The sequence below is a fragment of the Talaromyces proteolyticus genome (assembly GCF_021365285.1).
Source record: "Talaromyces proteolyticus strain PMI_201 chromosome Unknown BGW36scaffold_15, whole genome shotgun sequence".
NCBI lineage: Eukaryota > Fungi > Ascomycota > Eurotiomycetes > Eurotiales > Trichocomaceae > Talaromyces > Talaromyces proteolyticus.
The window spans coordinates 49,731-69,023 of NW_025764291.1; the positions used below are offsets into that span (position 1 = coordinate 49,731).

The following is a 19,293-nucleotide window of genomic DNA, read 5'->3' on the forward strand; positions in this document are numbered from 1 at the left end:
CCATTTTTATGAGATCAAATTTAAAGGCTTCATCTTATCTATGAATGGTATTAAAGCGTGTATAGAAGGATATTTTGCTATGCCGTAGACATAATGGTCTGGTCGCAACACGACTCCGTTCGCACCATATACCAAAGACCATGTCAAAAACACGTCCATCGTCTCCCGAGTCTCCTGTTCAAAGGAGACATATTTCTCCTTCAAATTTAAAGAGAAAAGGCTCGCTATATCTGAAGAAAACGGTGGCATGCTGTTTCTATCGTCTGCTGGCGAGCGAAGTATCAACCAACTTTGAGGACCAAAATGATCGCATAGTCTGCCTTGTCTGTTCATGAGGTGTCTTAGGAATGAAAGTAATTCCAACAATTGAAGGCGTAGTATGTGTAGTCAACACTTAATATTTCTGGAGACCGATGCTCTTGTGACACGTCCAGGTTGCAAGGCTGAACGAAATATCATAACGTCCCTCCTAGAACGGCAAGGCATTTAGCATCCTAGTTGTTTAAAACAGCCTTAGAATATAAAAAAGGGTCTATACTCAAGCTCAACCCGCTCAGCTAGCATAGTAAATCAGGATGATTCAATGGGATTTATCATACGTATGAACAAGACTTAGGATCTACAAAGAGCCAAGAGGTGCATGATATCAATGGCTTGAACAACAATGCGTCCAAATCCTGAATTACAATGACAAGGGATCCTCTGCTTTTGTTTATATAGTATCCAATGAAGGATGCAGATATTGTCGTCCAGAGTTGCAACTGTCAACTTCCATACGCCGACCATCAATAGCAAAGACTTCACGTCACTCTATGGATATACTACAGGGTCATCTCTAAGCGCTGTAAGATGACTTCCCCTCATAATGTGACCCCCAAAAAAGGTTTGCCACTATGCAGCAAATGATCCTTGTCAAGGTTGATGTCAGCCAATTCACCAATCGGAGAACAATCATCTCACCTGCTATAGGACTAAGCGAGCCAAAACCTGTTGCTTTGAGGAACAATCTGAGAATTACTAGAGTGAGATGGGAGATTGCAATAAAGATCATTGTGACTAGAATCTGCTCTGCTCCGACCTTCTTTTTTCGCCCATCAACGACAAAGACGCATGTAAATGCTATGTAAAGGTCCAGGTACAGAGAAAGGTTCTCTTTTCAATGATAAGTGGCCACGGAGAAAGGTATAGTGGTCAGGGATACGTCATGGAACTTGTCCATCTTTAATCGGCCCAATTATGCGCAACCATGTCTGCATTACCTCCTGACGTCGAGCAGGAATTCCGAATGGACAATGCTTGTCAAAAGAGCATTAAACCAGGTTGGAATAAACAATACACTATGAATTCCTAACATTCAAAAGTTCAAGCATGACAATCTAACAGCCCAGGATTTCAGCATCCCAGGATGCCGAAATCCCAAGCCCTGCCTGGGAAGCCACGACCGACACTAATGGCACGGTGATATAGATCGGTGAAAGAGAACCAATCGAGACTCGCTGTTAAGTCATGCCAGTACGCTTTGGAGATGTGGTGATGCTGTAGAGGTCAAGGTCGAGGTGAATCAGTCCAATGATTTCGAACCATTGCGAGATTTCACCTCCACACCTTCCTACACCATCCGCCCTGCTGCAATTGGAACATAAGATTTATTGTGCCACAGCTGAGAAGTCGTCCGCATATGAATGCTGCCGGCGAGCTCGCATTCCACATGCCGTTGATTCATATTATGATCCTGAATTTACAAGCTGCAATCAAGGAAGCGGTGAACAATTTGGTAGTCTGTACCGCTGATCAGGTATTTATACCTCCTTATCTGGCCAGAAAGACATCATTTTTCTACATGCTATTCGCTATTCGCAAGAAGCTGCAGGAGACAGGTGTTATCCGCATACTTATATGCTATACATCACAGATAAATTACGTGTTACGTTTTTTGAATACGCTATGTGGATACCCAAAATTTTCATATGCGGGCGGAGAAGTATGATGGTCGACATCTCCAAAAAGCAGGATACACTCGATGAACTAGATTTACCATGCACATCTGAAGTGGTGGAGGGTTCTCTTTAATATAAATAGTGGTTGCTAGTCCACAAAATCACTTTATCAATATCTATCATTGAAGACCCAGCGCAGACTTTCTCTCTGAATCTAATTTTTGCTACCATCTCTATCAAGAATTCAAAATGGTCTCGATGTTTTGGGAGCAGTATATTGGAGGTCTAGAAGGACAACGCACCCGTCCAGCCAAACCCCACATCCCTGTCTCCAGGATAGATTTCTGGGAGAATAACACGGCGAAAAAGACACTCAGAGCGTTCGGCTTGGCTTGGGTAGATGGAACCGAGGAAGGACCCTTTGGAACATGGAATCAGCTGACCAAACGATCGTTTGATATCACATATGGTGAGCGTCTCACCTCGTTGACCCTTTTTGCATCCTGGGAGGAGGGGTTACGCATCTTTTGTGGATGCAAAGGAACCACGAGCACCGGCCGGTCATTCGATTTTGGCCACACGTCGGGCAATGCTGATGCACATCCTATCGATGTCCATGGCGGGTTCTGTGTGGGCATTGGGGGTAATAGAGATGGGGCCTGGCTAAACAGCTTGGCCTTTTGCATGATCGATGACCTTGACCGAGCGGCGATCGACATGAATTACCTTGCTCTTCCCGAAGGCGATATCAACGTGATCTCTATCGATAATACCACGGACCACAATAGAGGAGCAACGCCGTTATCAGCTTACTTGTCGAAAGATGTTAGCGTGACCAACGAGACTTCTACAAGCAAGACATGGGCTGAAGAGCTTGGTATTTCTGTTAGCGTGTCAGGCAAGGTGTTTGGCATTGGGGCCTCTAGTGACGCTAGTTACACAGAATCTGAGGAAACCAGCAAGTCAACATCTTACTCGGAGACTACCTCTACCACGTTTAGCAGAACATTCGACGTTCCCCCAGGTAAAACGTACTATGCATCTGCTGTTTACTATAGAGGAACCTTTGAAATAGAATTCCGTCCAAAATATGTGTTGTACACCAAAACAGGTTTTGTGGCCCGCTTTCCAGAAGGCCCCGCGCAGCGGATCTCTGGGGTCGCTGCAGGAAACTTTATCATGAATGTGGACGATATAACCGATTCTCCTCACGGTGTTCCAGTTGCTCCTCCCCCCCCTGGGGAAGATATTGGTGTGCCGCCTCCGGATGACAAACAAGGCGAATTTACTATCAGAGATTTAGTTTAGTTGCTCTCAGATGTCTCGCAGGCCATCCCTTGGAATTATTCCTTCATTGTTTCTATCTGCCTTGGCAGGGGTTTTTCCTCAAAGGTTTTCCTATGCTGTTATGCGAATGCAAAGGCATTGTTTACAACTTTCATACCAAGTCTCCCTCTTGATCCACGTAGTATAGGTCAACGACGTCAAAAGAATGGATAGCAGGCGTCCAACATCCCTGACGCTGCGATCGATAGTAACCTTGCCGCCTGTCCGCCCCACGCCCTACCAGCTGCTGGTGGTTGTCACACTTTGGCAAATCCTCTCCACTTCAGACAAGTTTGAAGCTATATAACCACCTGATCCCGTCCACTTTAGGGGAAAATTTCTTATTATGCTTTATTTAAAGTATAGTACATAAATCTTTACAGCATGCTCTACTGACTTCTATTTGATAGACGCCTAATCACTGGTATAGAGTTGCGATATACGGTAAAGGAAATTATCTTTGACATGTGCCGCCAAACTCCCAGGAATTGCGTGATGGCCATATCATGTGCATTTCCCAATAAATGGCATCCGACTTTCTACCCAAAATCCTTCCAACTGCTCATTAAGCTGAAAGGTGAGCAAATAAGAGCAGATGGATTCACTCCTCGACCCCCTAACGATCTCCCACTGCTCCTTGCTGAAAGTCTCAACCACAGCGTCTAGGGTACCCTTTGTAACATGGCGCGAAGACGAACCATCAAACTCAGATAGCGAGCTCCCTAAAGCGAAATGATTCGTTTCTACCTCATTTACTCGATTCTCATCAAAACCGAATAAACATATATTTGATTGAGCATTGACGTATATCAAATTTTGCCGTATGTTCTTGATGTGACGGTTTTACGCATCGTCGTATGAGCTAGGTGCGTTATAGCGCCGTTCTACGGCCTCGTCGAACCCTAAGCCCTAGTTGAATCTAAAACGGGATATCTCTTTGATATCATGATGTCCCGATTAGGCACCGACAAGGCCGTACGCGCCTACAAAGGGCCGTAGCGAACTCACACACAGATTCTTCTCTTTTCCTTCTTTTCTGTATGCTTAGTTTTTCGTGGATAGGCTACCCTAATAGTAGGCTTAAGCAAGCATCACACCTGAGGTCATCTGCTGATATGCCACATTTCTGCATACTAGAAAATGCCACTAAGATCTGCAGCATTAAGCTGAAGACAATCCAGAATATCTGATAGGTTTTGGTACCACTTCATCACGGCGGTTAAAATAGTATCCTGAGTTTAATCAGTCTTTTCTAGGAGACCATGCTTCCACAGTGAAACATAAGGGGTAACGCCATCCTCCCGGTTCCTCATGAGAACCACCCTATATGCAGAGAGAGACCATTATTAGTATCAAATGCCCAGGAAAACTGCCAGCCATTGTCCATTCACTTACATGCCGTCCTCGTCCATATTTTCACCCAAATAGAATTTATATTCATCAAATTTCTCAATAACCTTTTTTGCCCAAATTGCCGAGAATTTGTTTTGAATACCGAAATCTCATCGGCCGTTGCATTGTTGCCCTCCAGCGCTTTTTCAATGCTCTTCATGTAATCTATACCGAAATTAGCGAGAGAGCTAGGTTTGCAGTATTGTGGCCCATACATACCCATCAAATAAGTCAGGTATCCCTTCTTATCGAAGAAAATCTCATGCAAACGGAAGCATTCTACAACATTATTTACTTTCACGCTAGTCACGGTAGTCCGGTCTTCGGCCAAAACTTCTTTGTCAACCATCATGCAATCAACCTCATATACAACACTATCAACTTCTTTTAGCGTAAAGATGCCGTTCATGATTTCATCGTTGTGTAAGCCAACAATATCTTGCATTTTTGTACTGGAATCAGCAAGCACACATGAGACTGGGAGGCAAACATGTAAATGATTGAATGCAAGAGTGGGTGAGCTGACCTTGTAAGTAATCATTTCAAAGTCGATCAAGTTAAATACAAAACACTTCCGGGATTGGAGGAAGTGACAATACAAAAAGTAAATGAAACAGTTGTGCAAATAAATGATACAAAAAAGAAATAGTTTAAACATATTTATATACACTATCTAGGTATTCCTCAGGCTAACACATCTTGAACGCGGATTTAAGTAAAAGCATAGCCCCGCGAAAGCTACGTGCCCTAAGCCTGCAGAAGTATTAGCGGTGAGTAATGATAAACCAATTAAACTTCTCATATGGCCGACCTGAATTAGATCACTCTGAATCAGGCCATCTTTACCTAATCTAGTTCGTACTTCATGTAAGAGATGTATTGTGCCATTGTATGATAGATCAGATTGTGGTCAGGACTTGTTTCTAGCTTAATCCTGCCAGCAAAAAGCGTTCGGTCCTCCATGGTGTGGTATGTATGTGCAGCTGTTTCTTACGCTTGTGAACAATTGTAGGACAAATTGGGCTGCCTTCTTGCATTTGAACTAAGAGCGTGTGATATGGCTCCTTGGAGTTGTTAGATTGCATACAGGCCTGTCACTACTTCACCACATCAACTCTAACACAGTGTGATCTATCAGACAATACTCCCAATTGCCAGGGATTGAACCAATTCGGACCTACAGTAGGTCCGAATCGAGGAGAGATATCAATAAGCAGCTAGCCAAGTGCATCTTCTAACTTCCGGAGGGTCATTGTGAGATCTGCTGAAGAGATGTCACTTGCTGAGCGGGGCTTGACTTTGATGACTATGATTCTGACTGGTTTATTTTGTGGATGAAAGCCTGGAAAAGACCTGGAAATTCATGATAAGATCCAATAAAAATGGCAGACTGATCTGGAAATGAGACGATTGCATGGCGTGTGGTGCCTTTAGCGACTTGTTCCGATCTGGACCCGCACACGACCGCTAAATGCTTCTGGTAACTGGAGGACAATGACTATTTCTTTTGGAGCCGATTTTTGGGCATAACATGGCACTGAATTTGATTCCCACGTGATCCTGAATACAATCTCACATGTCCCTTGGAGAAGCAGCTCTGCCACCTGGCTGATATAGTCGGAGACCATGACACCATTCATGCGCTGTGATGATAGCTCAAAGATGCGATGATGATGACCGGTGGATATGGATGAAAGTGCACAGTTGGGGCAATTTCTCATCGGTAATGATGGAGAGAGGGAAGTAAACCGCACGAATGGTATAAAGGTACCGAATGGCTTTATTAGCATAATAGCCTGATATCAAGATTGATCGCTACCAACATGAAGCCAAACCCGTTCTTCTTCCGAAGTGGGCATTGGTACCTTCAATATCCAAACCTGGTCATAATTAGTATCTTTCGTAAAACTAGCGGGAAAACTCACATATTGGCCCATTGGGGGTCCCTGCCATAGCAACGCTCTCCATAATCCATGTCTGCTCCAATTATATTGAGAATTCGTTTCACATTTACGTTGCCCGTCTTGCCCTACTCGATACAATAATTTGACCACCATGAGTACTGATAGAGGATTGGGCTAATTCTGCGTTCCATTAATCATTAGTGTAGAGTATGGATGGGTTCTGCCTGGGTCCCAATTACCATCCGGAAAAGAGGAGGCTCCTTCAGGTTCATTGAATGTGATATCTCTACTACTGCCCAAATTCCCCACTCATAGCTCTTCCGATATTTTACAATTCACCAGGGAAAAATTGGCGAAGAAATAATATCTGAAAATCAGCTAAAACTACATACATAATGAAACATAGGAAACCCAGCTTCAAGCATAACAGGCTGCATACAGCCATTCTCATGGCCAGTGCAATCAGCACACAGATGCTAATTGTATTGTTCCAAACATCCCCATATGAGTCTGGTACGTCATATAGTCGATGCTAATTCGGAGCAAACTCGTTGGAGGCTTTACGGAACCGATCCTTTTTATATCTATCAAAGACAGCAGTGAAGATCTCGCGCTTCAGACCGTCGCCTTCGTCAATAGCAGCGATCATTGCCTCAATTTTCTCCTGCTCAGATTTTTCGTACTCGATATATGCCTGCTCTAACCCCAGTTCTAGAAAGATATCCTTCACCATTTTTAATAACCCTATGTCGTTACTTCCATATGAGTCTTGGAGCTTCTGTCGCTGCTCGTCATTGCCACGACGAAGTGCTTTATTGATAAGCCATGTGCATTTGTTTTCCTGTATATCTGTCCCGACTTCTGTAGTCGGATCTCTAAATACATCGATGAAATCATCGTGGACTTGATAATATTCACCAATCGCATTTGCCAGGCTGCGTACTTGTTGAGTATTAGCTGGTGTGGCGAGCTGCCAATATTCCAACACAAGTACAAATGGGAGATAGAGGCCATAGTATGAAGACTTAAGTTCAACCATAGTAGAATATTTTTGCGTGGAGAAATCATCAATATTCTGCTTCTTGCAATAGACGAGATCACAGAGCTGGCCCAGCTCGGTTTGAAACCCGGCTTTGAGAAAAAGTTCAACAAAGCTATTATAAGCTTGGTGTTGATAGAAGTATTTCTTTAGAAAAAGAAAAACAGTGGACTTGAGTTGACATGCATCATTAATAGCTAACATACTAATAGCTGGCTGCCGGTACCAACAGGGTTGGCCACGTCGGGTAGTTGATCCATCCATCATATCGTCCCAAATCAAATAGCTGGTATTGAGGATTTCCACAAGCCAACCCAAAATACACAACTGCTTTATGTTTTCATGGTCGAGAGGACGGGTCCTGAGCTCACGACCAACGTACAATACTGCAAGGCCACGATGGAGCTTGCCACTGCTCACATTTGTATTGAAACACTAGGATATAGTTGTTAGTAGTGCAGTACTGCTTCACCCTTGCGGGGGAAGATTACCTGAGAAGAGTGATCGATTGCTTCGGTTGGCAACCCTTTGTCAGAAAGATGCTTTTTCAATTCATCGCCCAACTCAGCGAAAGTGAGCTTTAAGTCTGTTCTGAGTGAATCCATCGATTGATAGTTGTAAAATTACGTTATATAACAACGACGGTAGGTGTGAAAATAGGCATGGAGCAGTAGAAGTAGAAGTAGGCGAAACTGGCCCGGATAAAGGCCCTCGCCACTTTTTAAATTGATGAGGAGTTCAATTTGCCTCGTAGCAAGAAATTAGTGAGGGGCATAGTTGAACGCTACAGGGATCTCAATCCATTGGCCCAAAGGTGAATGTGGTTATCCAGCATTTGCCTTGAAATTGATTGGTGGATCGAGTTAGTAGTTTGGATGCCCAACCAGATAAATACCAATTCTGATAGAGACGGATTCAAGATCTCCTTCACCTTTTCACTTTCTCCTTGATTCATTCTGCCCGACTGACAAGGCACTGCTGTCTGAGACACAAATTCCGATACCTGGAAAATCGTTCGAGGCTTTATTTTGATATCACCTCTTAGTTCGTATTCTACGAAAAGCCAAAGGTAAGATCGGCCCAGCCCCCCACCTCAAGTGCCGCAGACAAAGATTAGAATTATAGGACGTATTCCAAAGAAGGACTAGGTATTGCCTGCAGCAAACTGTGGATTTGCTCTATGGACATATACTCCATAGTATTTGATTCAGCATTGACGCATGTCAAATTTTGCTGGATTACCCTGAGGTCACCTGCTGATGTGTCGCACTTTTGCATACTGGATTATCAAAACAGGACCTCCGTGCTCCAGCAAGGAGGTCTGTGTCCGTGGCACATATTCAATTGTAGTGCGTTGAAAAACAGTTGCCTCGCTTTTATGGCTTCTTGCGCCATCCGCGTGTGTCTTGAGATTATACTGTTTAGACAATATCTCGTTCGAAATTCAATTCAGAGATAAAGGGGATATAAAGATCACTCCGGTGCAATCTTTGCCCATTGAGCAGTGGATGGGTTTTACCTCATCAGGGTAGTCCCGATTTGAAGAAGTATAATGTGAATACCTAATGTGGGATGTGGGGCCTTTCCCGAAGTAGTCTTGCAGAGGCGGTCACCTCCAGGCCTTTAGAAAGGTAGCGACTACTTGGTGAAACCCTCTATTGAGAACTTACATTATTGGAAAGCAAGGCTAATGATTTTCAAGCCTTCAAGTGGTTCAAGATCGTGACTATGAGGAGATTCTCTTTCTTTCGCATCTGTCAGGCGGATTCTTGTCAAAATACGTAATTCATGTGTCTTCACCAAGCCACGATCTTTGATCTAAAGAAGGTAACTATTTTGAGTTTTGCGTCTGCCTGAAGATCAGAGGGTTCAACGCGCTAAGGGAAGCTTTAGAGCACTTGATAAATACCCCACTTTCAGAGTTAAAATTCAACCCATTGTTGGCGACGCAGTACAAATACGAAAACACACCCAGGTTACATGGTAGGAAAACCTCTAGCGCCCTACCAAGTTCGCACTTCTGGATCTCCTGACGTTTGCAGACCCAAAGAAAGAAACAATACACCGAATTGAGAAGCCATGGCAGAGATCAATGTCCGATCAAACTACCCAGATCGTCCTGAGGATGTTATTGTGTCTGGCCCTTATGACGAGGAGCAAGTGAGATTAATGGATGAAGTATGCATTCTTGTAGACGAGGATAACAACCCAATAGGCACAGGAAGCAAGAGATACTGTTGAATAGCTCCATCTTATTTTGCTTCACTTTATTTATTGATAATCACAATATAGGGTAGTTACTGACTGGACAAAGTACAGGTCATCTTATAAATAATATCAATCAAGGTATACTCCATCGTGGGTTTAGTGTATATCTCTTTGATTCTAAGAACCGACTGTTACTTCAACAACGCGCATCGAGTAAAATTACCTTTCCTGGTGTCTGGAGCAATACCTGTTGTTCTCACCCACTCAACAATACTACAGAAAAAGAATTAGATACCAAGGCAGCTATTCAAGGAGTAAAGTACGCAGCACAGCGAAAACTTTTTCATGAATTGGGCATTAGCAACGAGAAAATCAGGGTGGAGGCAATCCATTTTTTAACTCGACTCTACTATAAGGCGCCAGCAGATGACGTTTGGGGAGAGCATGAGAGTACATCTATTATCCTTCCTAACTATCATTCCTTTGTCAAGTCTTAGTGATGCCACGGCTTGCAGCTGATTAGTATATTGTATGTAGTTGGATACGCATTGCTCGTTCAGAGTGATGTCGATCTTCATCCAAACACGAATGAGGTTCAGAATACCCGATATGTCACTGAGATGGAGTTAAGAGAAATGTTGAACGACCCTCATGTTCCATTTAGTCCTTGGTTTAGACTTGTATGTCTCTCCAAGCTTTTTAGTTGGTGGAAGTATATCAGGATGGGGTTGATCGAAAATATCATAAATGACATGGCAATCCACAGGATGGATGATCCAGAGCAGGAAAAGGGAAAGAAAATTACTACAGCAGTATGAGGAGCCAGTGAAACTCACGCATGTTCTGTGGATATTACTATCTGTGCTGCCAGTGCCCCATGGGTTAAAGGGACGCAAGTTTAGGATAGGCCAATGGCTTAAAGTTGTTTGATACTGGTGAAATAAATATATAGTTATCCTAAATCGCCTTCCACAGACAGATTTGTTTTCAAATCCCACGAGCCAAGACTGTGCCAGTCCATATCACATCCCGGCCTCAAATAAATGGCATGTAGGAAGTTGTTAGGAGTTTTACCACTACGGTATTTCCAAAGCAGCATCGGAAGGAAAATCAGTATATCCATGGCCCGGAACTTGCAAGATCCTCCGTGCGAGCTCACAATAAACTGTCCTTGGCATCACGTAGTTCGATTTTACTTCGCCCCGTATAGAATTATCTTTACCACTAGATCTCGTCTCTAGATAACAAAAAATCAGAAAAAGCCAAGTGTGACGACTTAGTCTGGCGCCAAATAGGGAAGCACTGGGTCCACAGCCATCGGATAGCTGCTGTTAAGTATACCTAAGCTCCGTTTGTACAGGTAAGCCCCGAATGCCCGGCACGAGCTATTAGTATTGTCACGGGCCTAGCAGTAGGCATGTCAATACAGGACCTTGGCGGCACCCTGAGGAAGGAATGTTCCAACAAGAGACTTCACAACTTCCCGATTAGGCACCACTGAGTCCTCGGGTCTTAGTATAAAAGGTATTTGCAGAGGGGGGATTAGTGTAGTTCTTCTTCTTTCCTCTCCATACTTAGTCTTACGTCAATAAGCTACTCTTTTGATTTGAGCACCGTCACAAGTATCCTCAAGGAGCTTTGGACAGATACCTGGTTGATCTTGGTACGAGTTGGTCTATTTATAGGAGGCTTACAGCCCTTGGCAATCGGTTCTTTCCACTATTCCTTATACTGAATATTTCGTCGACGGGCACCAGTTGTTAGTTTAGGAGGCTATCTAATATACTGATTAGCATAGTCACACCAAGTACGTAACAACAAAAGGGAAACACATTCGTTTAGTATTCGGAACCAATTAATCATTCCCCAAAGGGCAAGGGAAGCGTACAACCAACTGTTTTCTGCACTACTGCTCACCTCGGTGGTCAAGAATTCCTGCTCTTTAGCGAGTTGAATATTCAACAGAGGTGTTGCATATCAGGGATATGATGAGATGGAGTTTTTAGAACTATATAGAAACACTGAGAAAATCCATAGTGTGTAGATCATAATTAAGGGCTGATCTACACATTTAAGATGTCATTCACAGTTACACGCACCAAGAGTTATTATCAATAGTCTGGTCCTGATATAACTAGACTCAGTTTTGATGCTAAGCAAGCTAATCCAGGTTTTCATGGGTAGGACGAGCACCAGTGAGTTTCATGAGCATTATTGAAAAATAGAAAAAATAAAGTATTACATAAGTGCAAATGTTACGTTGTCTGGAGCCTTTGATGATCATAGGTTAGAATCTGAAAAGCCTTTGCATTCACAATAAGATCTGGGGAAAACCTGTCACAAACAGGGGAAAACCCATATCAAGGCACAAGGGTGAACAAAAGAATATAGAACTTCCGCAGTATGGCATTGAAGTGACAAACATAATCACTCCATCTCATATCAATCATGAGATACCATGCAAATTGATGCAAATTACTAGGAGGTTCTATTAGTAATATATTGTCACAGCCACTGCTCTCAACACATAAAGACCATCACTTACGGCCTATTTATGATTGTGAATGTCAGTACTAGATTATCATAGTCACTGCTCTCAACACATAAAGCCATCACTTACAATCTATTCATAACCCTCACTATTAGTATTATATCATCACTGCTCGCAGCATATAAATATCATCACTTACATTCTGCTCACCATCATCATTAGTATAATATCATCATCGCTACTCTTAACATATAAAGAACATCACTTATATCCTATTTATCACCGGCACTGTCAGTACTATATTAGCAGTCACTGCTCTTAACAATAAGGCCATTACTTACAATCTTGACCTTCAGTACTGTCTAATTAACATATAAAAGAAGGCCAAAACTTCTACGAAGTTTTATCTACAGTAAACCAGTGGAAAAAATTACATTGACGATCTGGTCAGAAAGATGGATTGTGGTTGCTCAGTCTGCTGCCAGAAACTCCACCATCACCACTAGCAATGATAACAGAGATACCCCGAGCAGCGAGTTGAGCAAAGCCATTGCACATACTATTCGCATTGCTAGAAGTCAAATCGCTCTCGTTGTATCCATAAGAAAGGGACAAGACAGTAGGTGGGCTTTTCAGGTTGACAATATAGGATATGACATCGAGGAAGCCCTGTACAGTAGGCAGTCCCACAGAAATGAAGGTGGTTTAAATGCCATTGGCCAAACCAACGGTGTACTGGATGTCGGATTGGCTTCGACGCCGGGCTGACTCTGATCCTCCGTCGACAGATGCTACGGCGAATGATGGAGCCGAGCTCAGATCTGGGCGGAACTGCTGCAAGAAAAGACTTAAGTCGGCACAATTAACGTACTCGTTTACAAAGCCGGAAACTGTAAATCCAGTACTTAAGCTGCTTATACTCGCGGTAAGCAGATCATAAAGAGATTAAAGACAGGCTGAAGTGATTTATTTATTATATATAATTATATCAGTATTTAAAGTAGAGAGATTACTAAGATCTAATCTATAGGTCTAGATCTGGGGAGAGTTATTCACCTTAGAAAAGTCCATTATCGGTTAGATTATCTTAATGAAGCTAGTGAGGTACTTAGAAATGGAGTATTAAAATATTAATTAAGTAATTTAATATTAGATATATAGAATTATATATCGTTCAACGAGCCTCTATAGAGCTTCTATAAAGCAATTATATTCTATATGTTATTCATACCAGCATAATTCAAAAGATCAGTTGAGGTCATGTAAATCTTGTCAACAATAAGTCTAATAATTTCTAAGATTAGAAATGGATTTGGAGTGTTATAATAGAAAATAATATCCATTATAAACACGAAATACTATAAGGTTAAGAAATACTGCTAAATGTTAAACATAGACTGATAGGAAACAAAGCTTTGACCTAGAATATTAAGAATCACTATAAAAGCTTTAAGATTTATAGTCCTTAATTCAAGATTAAATATAATTTTTCTTACTATATTAATTGATCTCTCCTCTTCTATTATCTATTTATTACACTCAGCAAGAAACTGTAAGAAGTCTTGGCATACAGATAATAATTTTAAGTATTACTAAAAATATAAATAGAGTATAAAATACGATTCTTACTACTATATTGATTGATTCCTTCTATTCTCCGACTCCATCTATTATATTTGGTTTGATGTTCAATTTTGCAATTATAACATGCCCAACTATTTCCTAAAGCTGAGTCTGCTCCTAATTAGAAAGAAGAGTATAATGATTTATAACATTATATAATGTTATATATATAACACTTACTTCCTATATGATTTTTAAGATATTTAAAGGAGCTGTCTCCTTCTTAATAATAGCAGTAAAATCAATTATCCTATACTAGTCTAGAAATAAGTAGGCCTTTTTATCAGTAGTAAGAATGCTCTTAATATTCTTCACTATCTTCTTAATAATGGTGCTACGGCTGACAAGATTATTAAGTATATTATGAGTATAAACGCGATCATAAAACCTAGTATTACCAAATGCCATCGTAAAGTCCTTAAATGCGGCCTCTATTATAATCTTTAACAAAGAACCAAACAGTTTATAAGCAGATTCTGCTGTTTATACTCTTGCTTCACTGCCATAAATATAGTGTTCCACAACCCCCCCAATAACTTGGCCCACATATAGGTGCTAAGAAAGTCAGGTAAATTCACCAAAGTAACTAAGCTGGTATTGAAAATACAGGAATAGGACTGAACGAACTTTAGATAGCATATCTCTGAAAACTGCCTTTTCCTCCTCATTGAGTGCCTAAGAATATTCATTTTCATCAAATCTTCTCAGTGTAAAGTATGCATCAACATATTTAGACATCAAGACAACAACAATATTAATAGCTTCATTAGAAACCTTTTTTTTATTTTCTATTAGTTAGTAGCTTATTTCAATAACTTCTGCCAGTTTTTTTATCAGGCTTTCACGTTATAACTAAAGAATATCTATATTCTTTTACAAACGATCTTCATCTATATAAGAAGAAGGATCAAAAGATTTCCATTTCCCCATTTTGCACAATAAAGGATTCGAGCTTGAAGCAAATAGAGATAGGAGTGGGATAAGAGTGGAATAGGAGTGGACTGACAGGAGAGTGAACAACTTGGATAGGGCACCTTAGCTCTACTTATAATTCTGCTCTAAGGATTGTGGAGTTTGCTAATAGGCTCCTTCTAACTACTAGGTTAGCACCACCTCAGCTGTGTATCAATCACAGATAATGATATTAATCTATATATATATGACATAGTAGATCCCTTATTAATTAGTGTAGGTAGATAGTTAGAAATATTTTCCTTCTAGAAATAATATATTCACTATCCTGCAACTCTATCCTATGCTTAAATAATTGGAAGCTGAATGGGAATCTAGAGATCATTTAGCTGCTAGGTCTGATAGATCTATTCATGAGATTCCTATAAGATAAACTCTGAATTTAGAGTGATAATGTCAATTATCTTCTAAATACAATAATAAGATTAATAACTGGTCTAGCTAGCCCAAGCTATTCTGCCTCATCTAGAGAGAGAAAAGCAGTTATATCTTGATCTACCAACGTAAGGAATGAGTAGATTGGGCCTAATTAGAGCAGAGCCATATCTGAGCTGTAAAACTAAAATATATAATCTATTAGATATTCAATCCAGATAATCTATTGATATATTAATCTGTTGATTCATGCCTAATAAGATACAGAACAGTTACCACTATTTTAGTATTGGTCAGCTAGACAGTCAGGATAGACAGAATTAACAGCTTCATTCTATACATAGATGATTAGAATGAGGTCTAAGGCTGACATCATGATAGGTATAACTCTAAAATATTAGACAAGGTTAAGAATCAAATAGGCTATACAATCTTAAAAAACTTATTAAAAGCAGATAGCCTCTCTCCTATAGATTAGATACCTAATCTAGACAATCTTCTTCTACTACTGAATGATAGGATAGATATATAAGATATATCTACTGCAGGTTACATTGCCTGAATTACTAAGCTCTAGTAGAGTAGTAATTTATACTGCTGCTATAAAGCTATAAAAGTGAAATCAGGGATTTCACATCCAAGAGCTTGGATATATAGTTTCTGGCCTTTATAGATTATTTTTAATTTGAGTATTAGAAACTGCTAGTAGATCTACTAATTATTAGCTTGATCTGCTGATACAAGAAGTTATCTAATAGAGAGAGTAAGCGGAGGTGCTATCTTAATGATCGATATGATCTTCTAAGAGGATTGATCCTTATGGATTAAGATGTACAGATAGTGTGTAGGGTAAAATTAAGCAATAGAGAGAAAAGAGAGGCAGAACAGCAAGAATATAATAACAATACAGTGTATAGACGGTTATTCCAGAAACAACAAAATTAACCAGAAGCGGGAATTCACTGGTTATTAATAAGGAATTCTTTCTATTAGGCGGATTGAGCGGCTCACTGATTGATGGGATATATTATATATAATAAGACTTCTCTACTGTATATTATATTGGCCTGAATGCAACATGCTAAGCCCCACCAGTATGTCTGGGGATAATCTGTTTTCAAAATCCATAGTACTGTTGCCGCGAAGCTAGAACATAGAGCTCTAGATTAAGGATTTAAACATGTAATATACTTAGCTAATAAGCATAGTTTTATCGGACTATTGAAACTGACAGTGGTTCTATAAACCATCACCTTAATCTGATGTAAGGGTTAGCTAGATTAGACCTGTTTAAAGCTGATCTACATCTGAGTTCTGCTCTCTAATCCCAAGAAATAGGATTTTTTATCTGAATATAACTGATGATTATATAGCTAAAGATCCACAGAATTATTTCTATTACAGCGCTAACTATAGCACAGTGGATTCATAGGCTAACAATACCTATATTCTCTAATATAAGCATTCTAGCCTCATTACTCTTAATATAAAAGACTATCACTTACTTTCTAATTATCATTATCAATATTAGTACTATATCATTATAGTCACTACTCTTAATATATAAAGATTATTACTTATAATCTATTTATTATTATTACTATTAATACTATATCATCATAGTTACTACTCTTAATATATAAAGACCATCATTTATTATCTATTTATCACCATCATTATTAGTATTATATCACTATAATTACTACTCTTAATATATAAAAATCATCACTTATATCCTATTTATCATTATTAATCTTAGTACGACATCACTATAGTCACTATTGAAGACAGGAATACAGAAGGGATCAGAAATATAGAAAGAAGTAACAGCATATAAATAGAAAAGCATAAGCTTATTTTAAAGACTTCTATTATCTATTAACTGATCTAGCTAGCTGTCAACTACAAAAACATGAAGATTAACCTTTGCCTACCAGCTAATCTTAACTATAACATAATCTATATTCTTCTTTTAGATCATATCACCTTCCAGAATAAGAACCATCTGATTAAGATTATTAACATGGATCAGCATAAGTTTATTATACAGACTAACAAGAGTCTTCAACAACTGATCAGCATCAATCATCATATTGGGGTATTGACAAGATATAATGAATGATTGTTCTAATTTAAGACTAAAGCTAACCCTTAAGCAGAGAATTTTAGTCTCTAATTCAGAAGACAATAGGTGAAGTTTATAGTGCAATTTAGAAGCTCTTTTAATCGATTTAAAAATTATAAATATTAATTTAGCTGTGTCACTTCTCAAGTTAATCAAACTAATATCGCTTTTTATAAGGTATTAATCACCTTATAAGCATCTCTTTTACAGTCACCATTAGATATTACAGCTTTTCCATAGCTCTATAGCAGGATGAAATTCCAGATATCTATCATTAAGGTTATACTAATGAACATAATTCTCTATGAAGACATCTGGAAATAACCCTGCAGTAATCTTGATGGAATGAATTCCCAAACTTTATCTTTCTTTACCGCACAAACGCACAGGTCAAACTTATTAGATCTAGAGATGTATTACTTTCCTAAATGAACTATATTGCCTATATACTTACGTTGTATAGAAAATTATATTCTAAAAAGACTACTTGATATCATCTCAATAAAAAAGCAACTGAATAGCGATTTATAGGTTTTGTAGCGTATATAATATAAAAGAAAAGAATCTAATGGCTGACTGTTGATTAGAAGTTCTCTAGTTAGAATATTATAATAAATATGCAAGCTGTTCTCTTTTAAGAATTTATATAATATCTAGATAACTAGCCAGTAGTCGGCTTTTTGTGATACAGTTGACCAAGGAGAGCCAATACAGTACATGGCCCATATCCGCACGATAGCCTCATTTAGTGCTGCGATCAGTTCATATACAAGAATACCTTTAATTATAATGAGACGATAGAAGTGATATGATAAAGCCTTCCATTGGAAAAATAGAATTGGAAGGAGGCAGTTAGATGCTATATTAATGATGTTCTCCCTATCTTAAATAATCATACAGCATTAGAAATAGATTATGGCTTCTAAAGGCTGCTTTATAACTTAACAAAGATGAGTTGTCTTTATATTGAAGATAGAGATACAAATAAACGCTATTTAAGCATTTTATGCCATCAACTCTATTCGATGCTTATATTCAATTGTATTATTCGCCTTATCTTTAATAATATCTATCTAATAAAAGGCGATCTCACGGGTATATGATAGATTTTCAAGATAGAGATCTTGAATGTGTCTCGAATTTGAGAGGTTTAATACTCTTAAAGTAAGGATTATTAGTATAAAGAGCTTCTGACTAGACTCTCAGTTCTTTTCAATTCGACTGGCAGATTTTCTGATTTATATTAGAAGTTTAATCATAAATAGATTATTATTTAGAATAGCATGTCCAATTTTTAAGATAGAGTTCCCCGCCGGGCCAGCTTAATTAATGATCTGAAGAAGAAAGATGCATGTTTCTGTCTTTTTAAAGACAATAGATGGCATTGCTAATTATTGTAGTATGTTTTTCTATTGAATTCGCACTCTATATGATATCGAACACAATGTTTTGTACTCTTTAAATGTCATATCTGCTGGGTAAGCATGCTGTGAAGCGATAATTATATTAGACAGGAGTCCATCATTTTTTATTATTATGCGGAGTAGAAACTGCTGCAGTGATGAGCTTAGTTGTAGCAACTTATAGATACATAAGATTGCAGCTTTTTCATTTATAGTATCAAACTCTGCTATATAACAACCCACTTTCTCATTAAAATACTGAAAATGCAATCTGTTATCGAGATAAATATCATTAATAATAACATTAATAATTTTTCTATCTTTCTTATATGTTTCAATGTGAGGCTTATCTTATGAAAGCAGACTTATTCTTCCAGTATCTTTAACAGACATAAAAAAAGAAGAAAGACTACTATAAGATTGTAATTAGTATATAGCTCTTGGTTGATCTTTAATATAATAGTCAATATGAAGAACATTCAGTAAAAAAATGGTAGC

The 19,293-nt window shown here is 39.2% G+C and overlaps 4 protein-coding genes across 4 annotated transcripts; 2 read left to right on the plus strand and 2 right to left on the minus strand.

Annotated features, from left to right (window-relative positions):
• Positions 1-2,195: 2,195 nt before the first annotated feature.
• BGW36DRAFT_308003 (uncharacterized protein) lies at positions 2,196-3,245 on the plus strand (the record flags this gene model as incomplete). Its single annotated transcript, XM_046212294.1, has 1 exon — positions 2,196-3,245. One exon carries the CDS (start codon positions 2,196-2,198, stop codon positions 3,243-3,245), a length of 1,050 nt encoding a protein of 349 aa, XP_046065657.1.
• Positions 3,246-4,501: 1,256 nt separating this feature from the next.
• BGW36DRAFT_433311 (Mss4-like protein) lies at positions 4,502-5,100 on the minus strand (the record flags this gene model as incomplete). Its single annotated transcript, XM_046221254.1, has 3 exons — positions 4,502-4,586; positions 4,655-4,820; positions 4,875-5,100. 3 exons carry the CDS (start codon positions 5,098-5,100, stop codon positions 4,502-4,504), a joined length of 477 nt encoding a protein of 158 aa, XP_046065658.1.
• A 1,991-nt stretch (positions 5,101-7,091) lies between these two features.
• BGW36DRAFT_433312 (farnesyl pyrophosphate synthetase 1) lies at positions 7,092-8,203 on the minus strand (the record flags this gene model as incomplete). Its single annotated transcript, XM_046221255.1, has 2 exons — positions 7,092-8,033; positions 8,090-8,203. The coding sequence occupies 2 exons, from the start codon at positions 8,201-8,203 to the stop codon at positions 7,092-7,094; spliced, it is 1,056 nt and encodes a 351-aa protein (XP_046065659.1).
• Positions 8,204-9,677: 1,474 nt separating this feature from the next.
• Positions 9,678-10,624, plus strand: BGW36DRAFT_307976 (isopentenyl-diphosphate delta-isomerase; the record flags this gene model as incomplete). Its single annotated transcript, XM_046212292.1, has 3 exons — positions 9,678-9,834; positions 9,918-10,256; positions 10,344-10,624. 3 exons carry the CDS (start codon positions 9,678-9,680, stop codon positions 10,622-10,624), a joined length of 777 nt encoding a protein of 258 aa, XP_046065660.1.
• Positions 10,625-19,293: the final 8,669 nt, after the last annotated feature.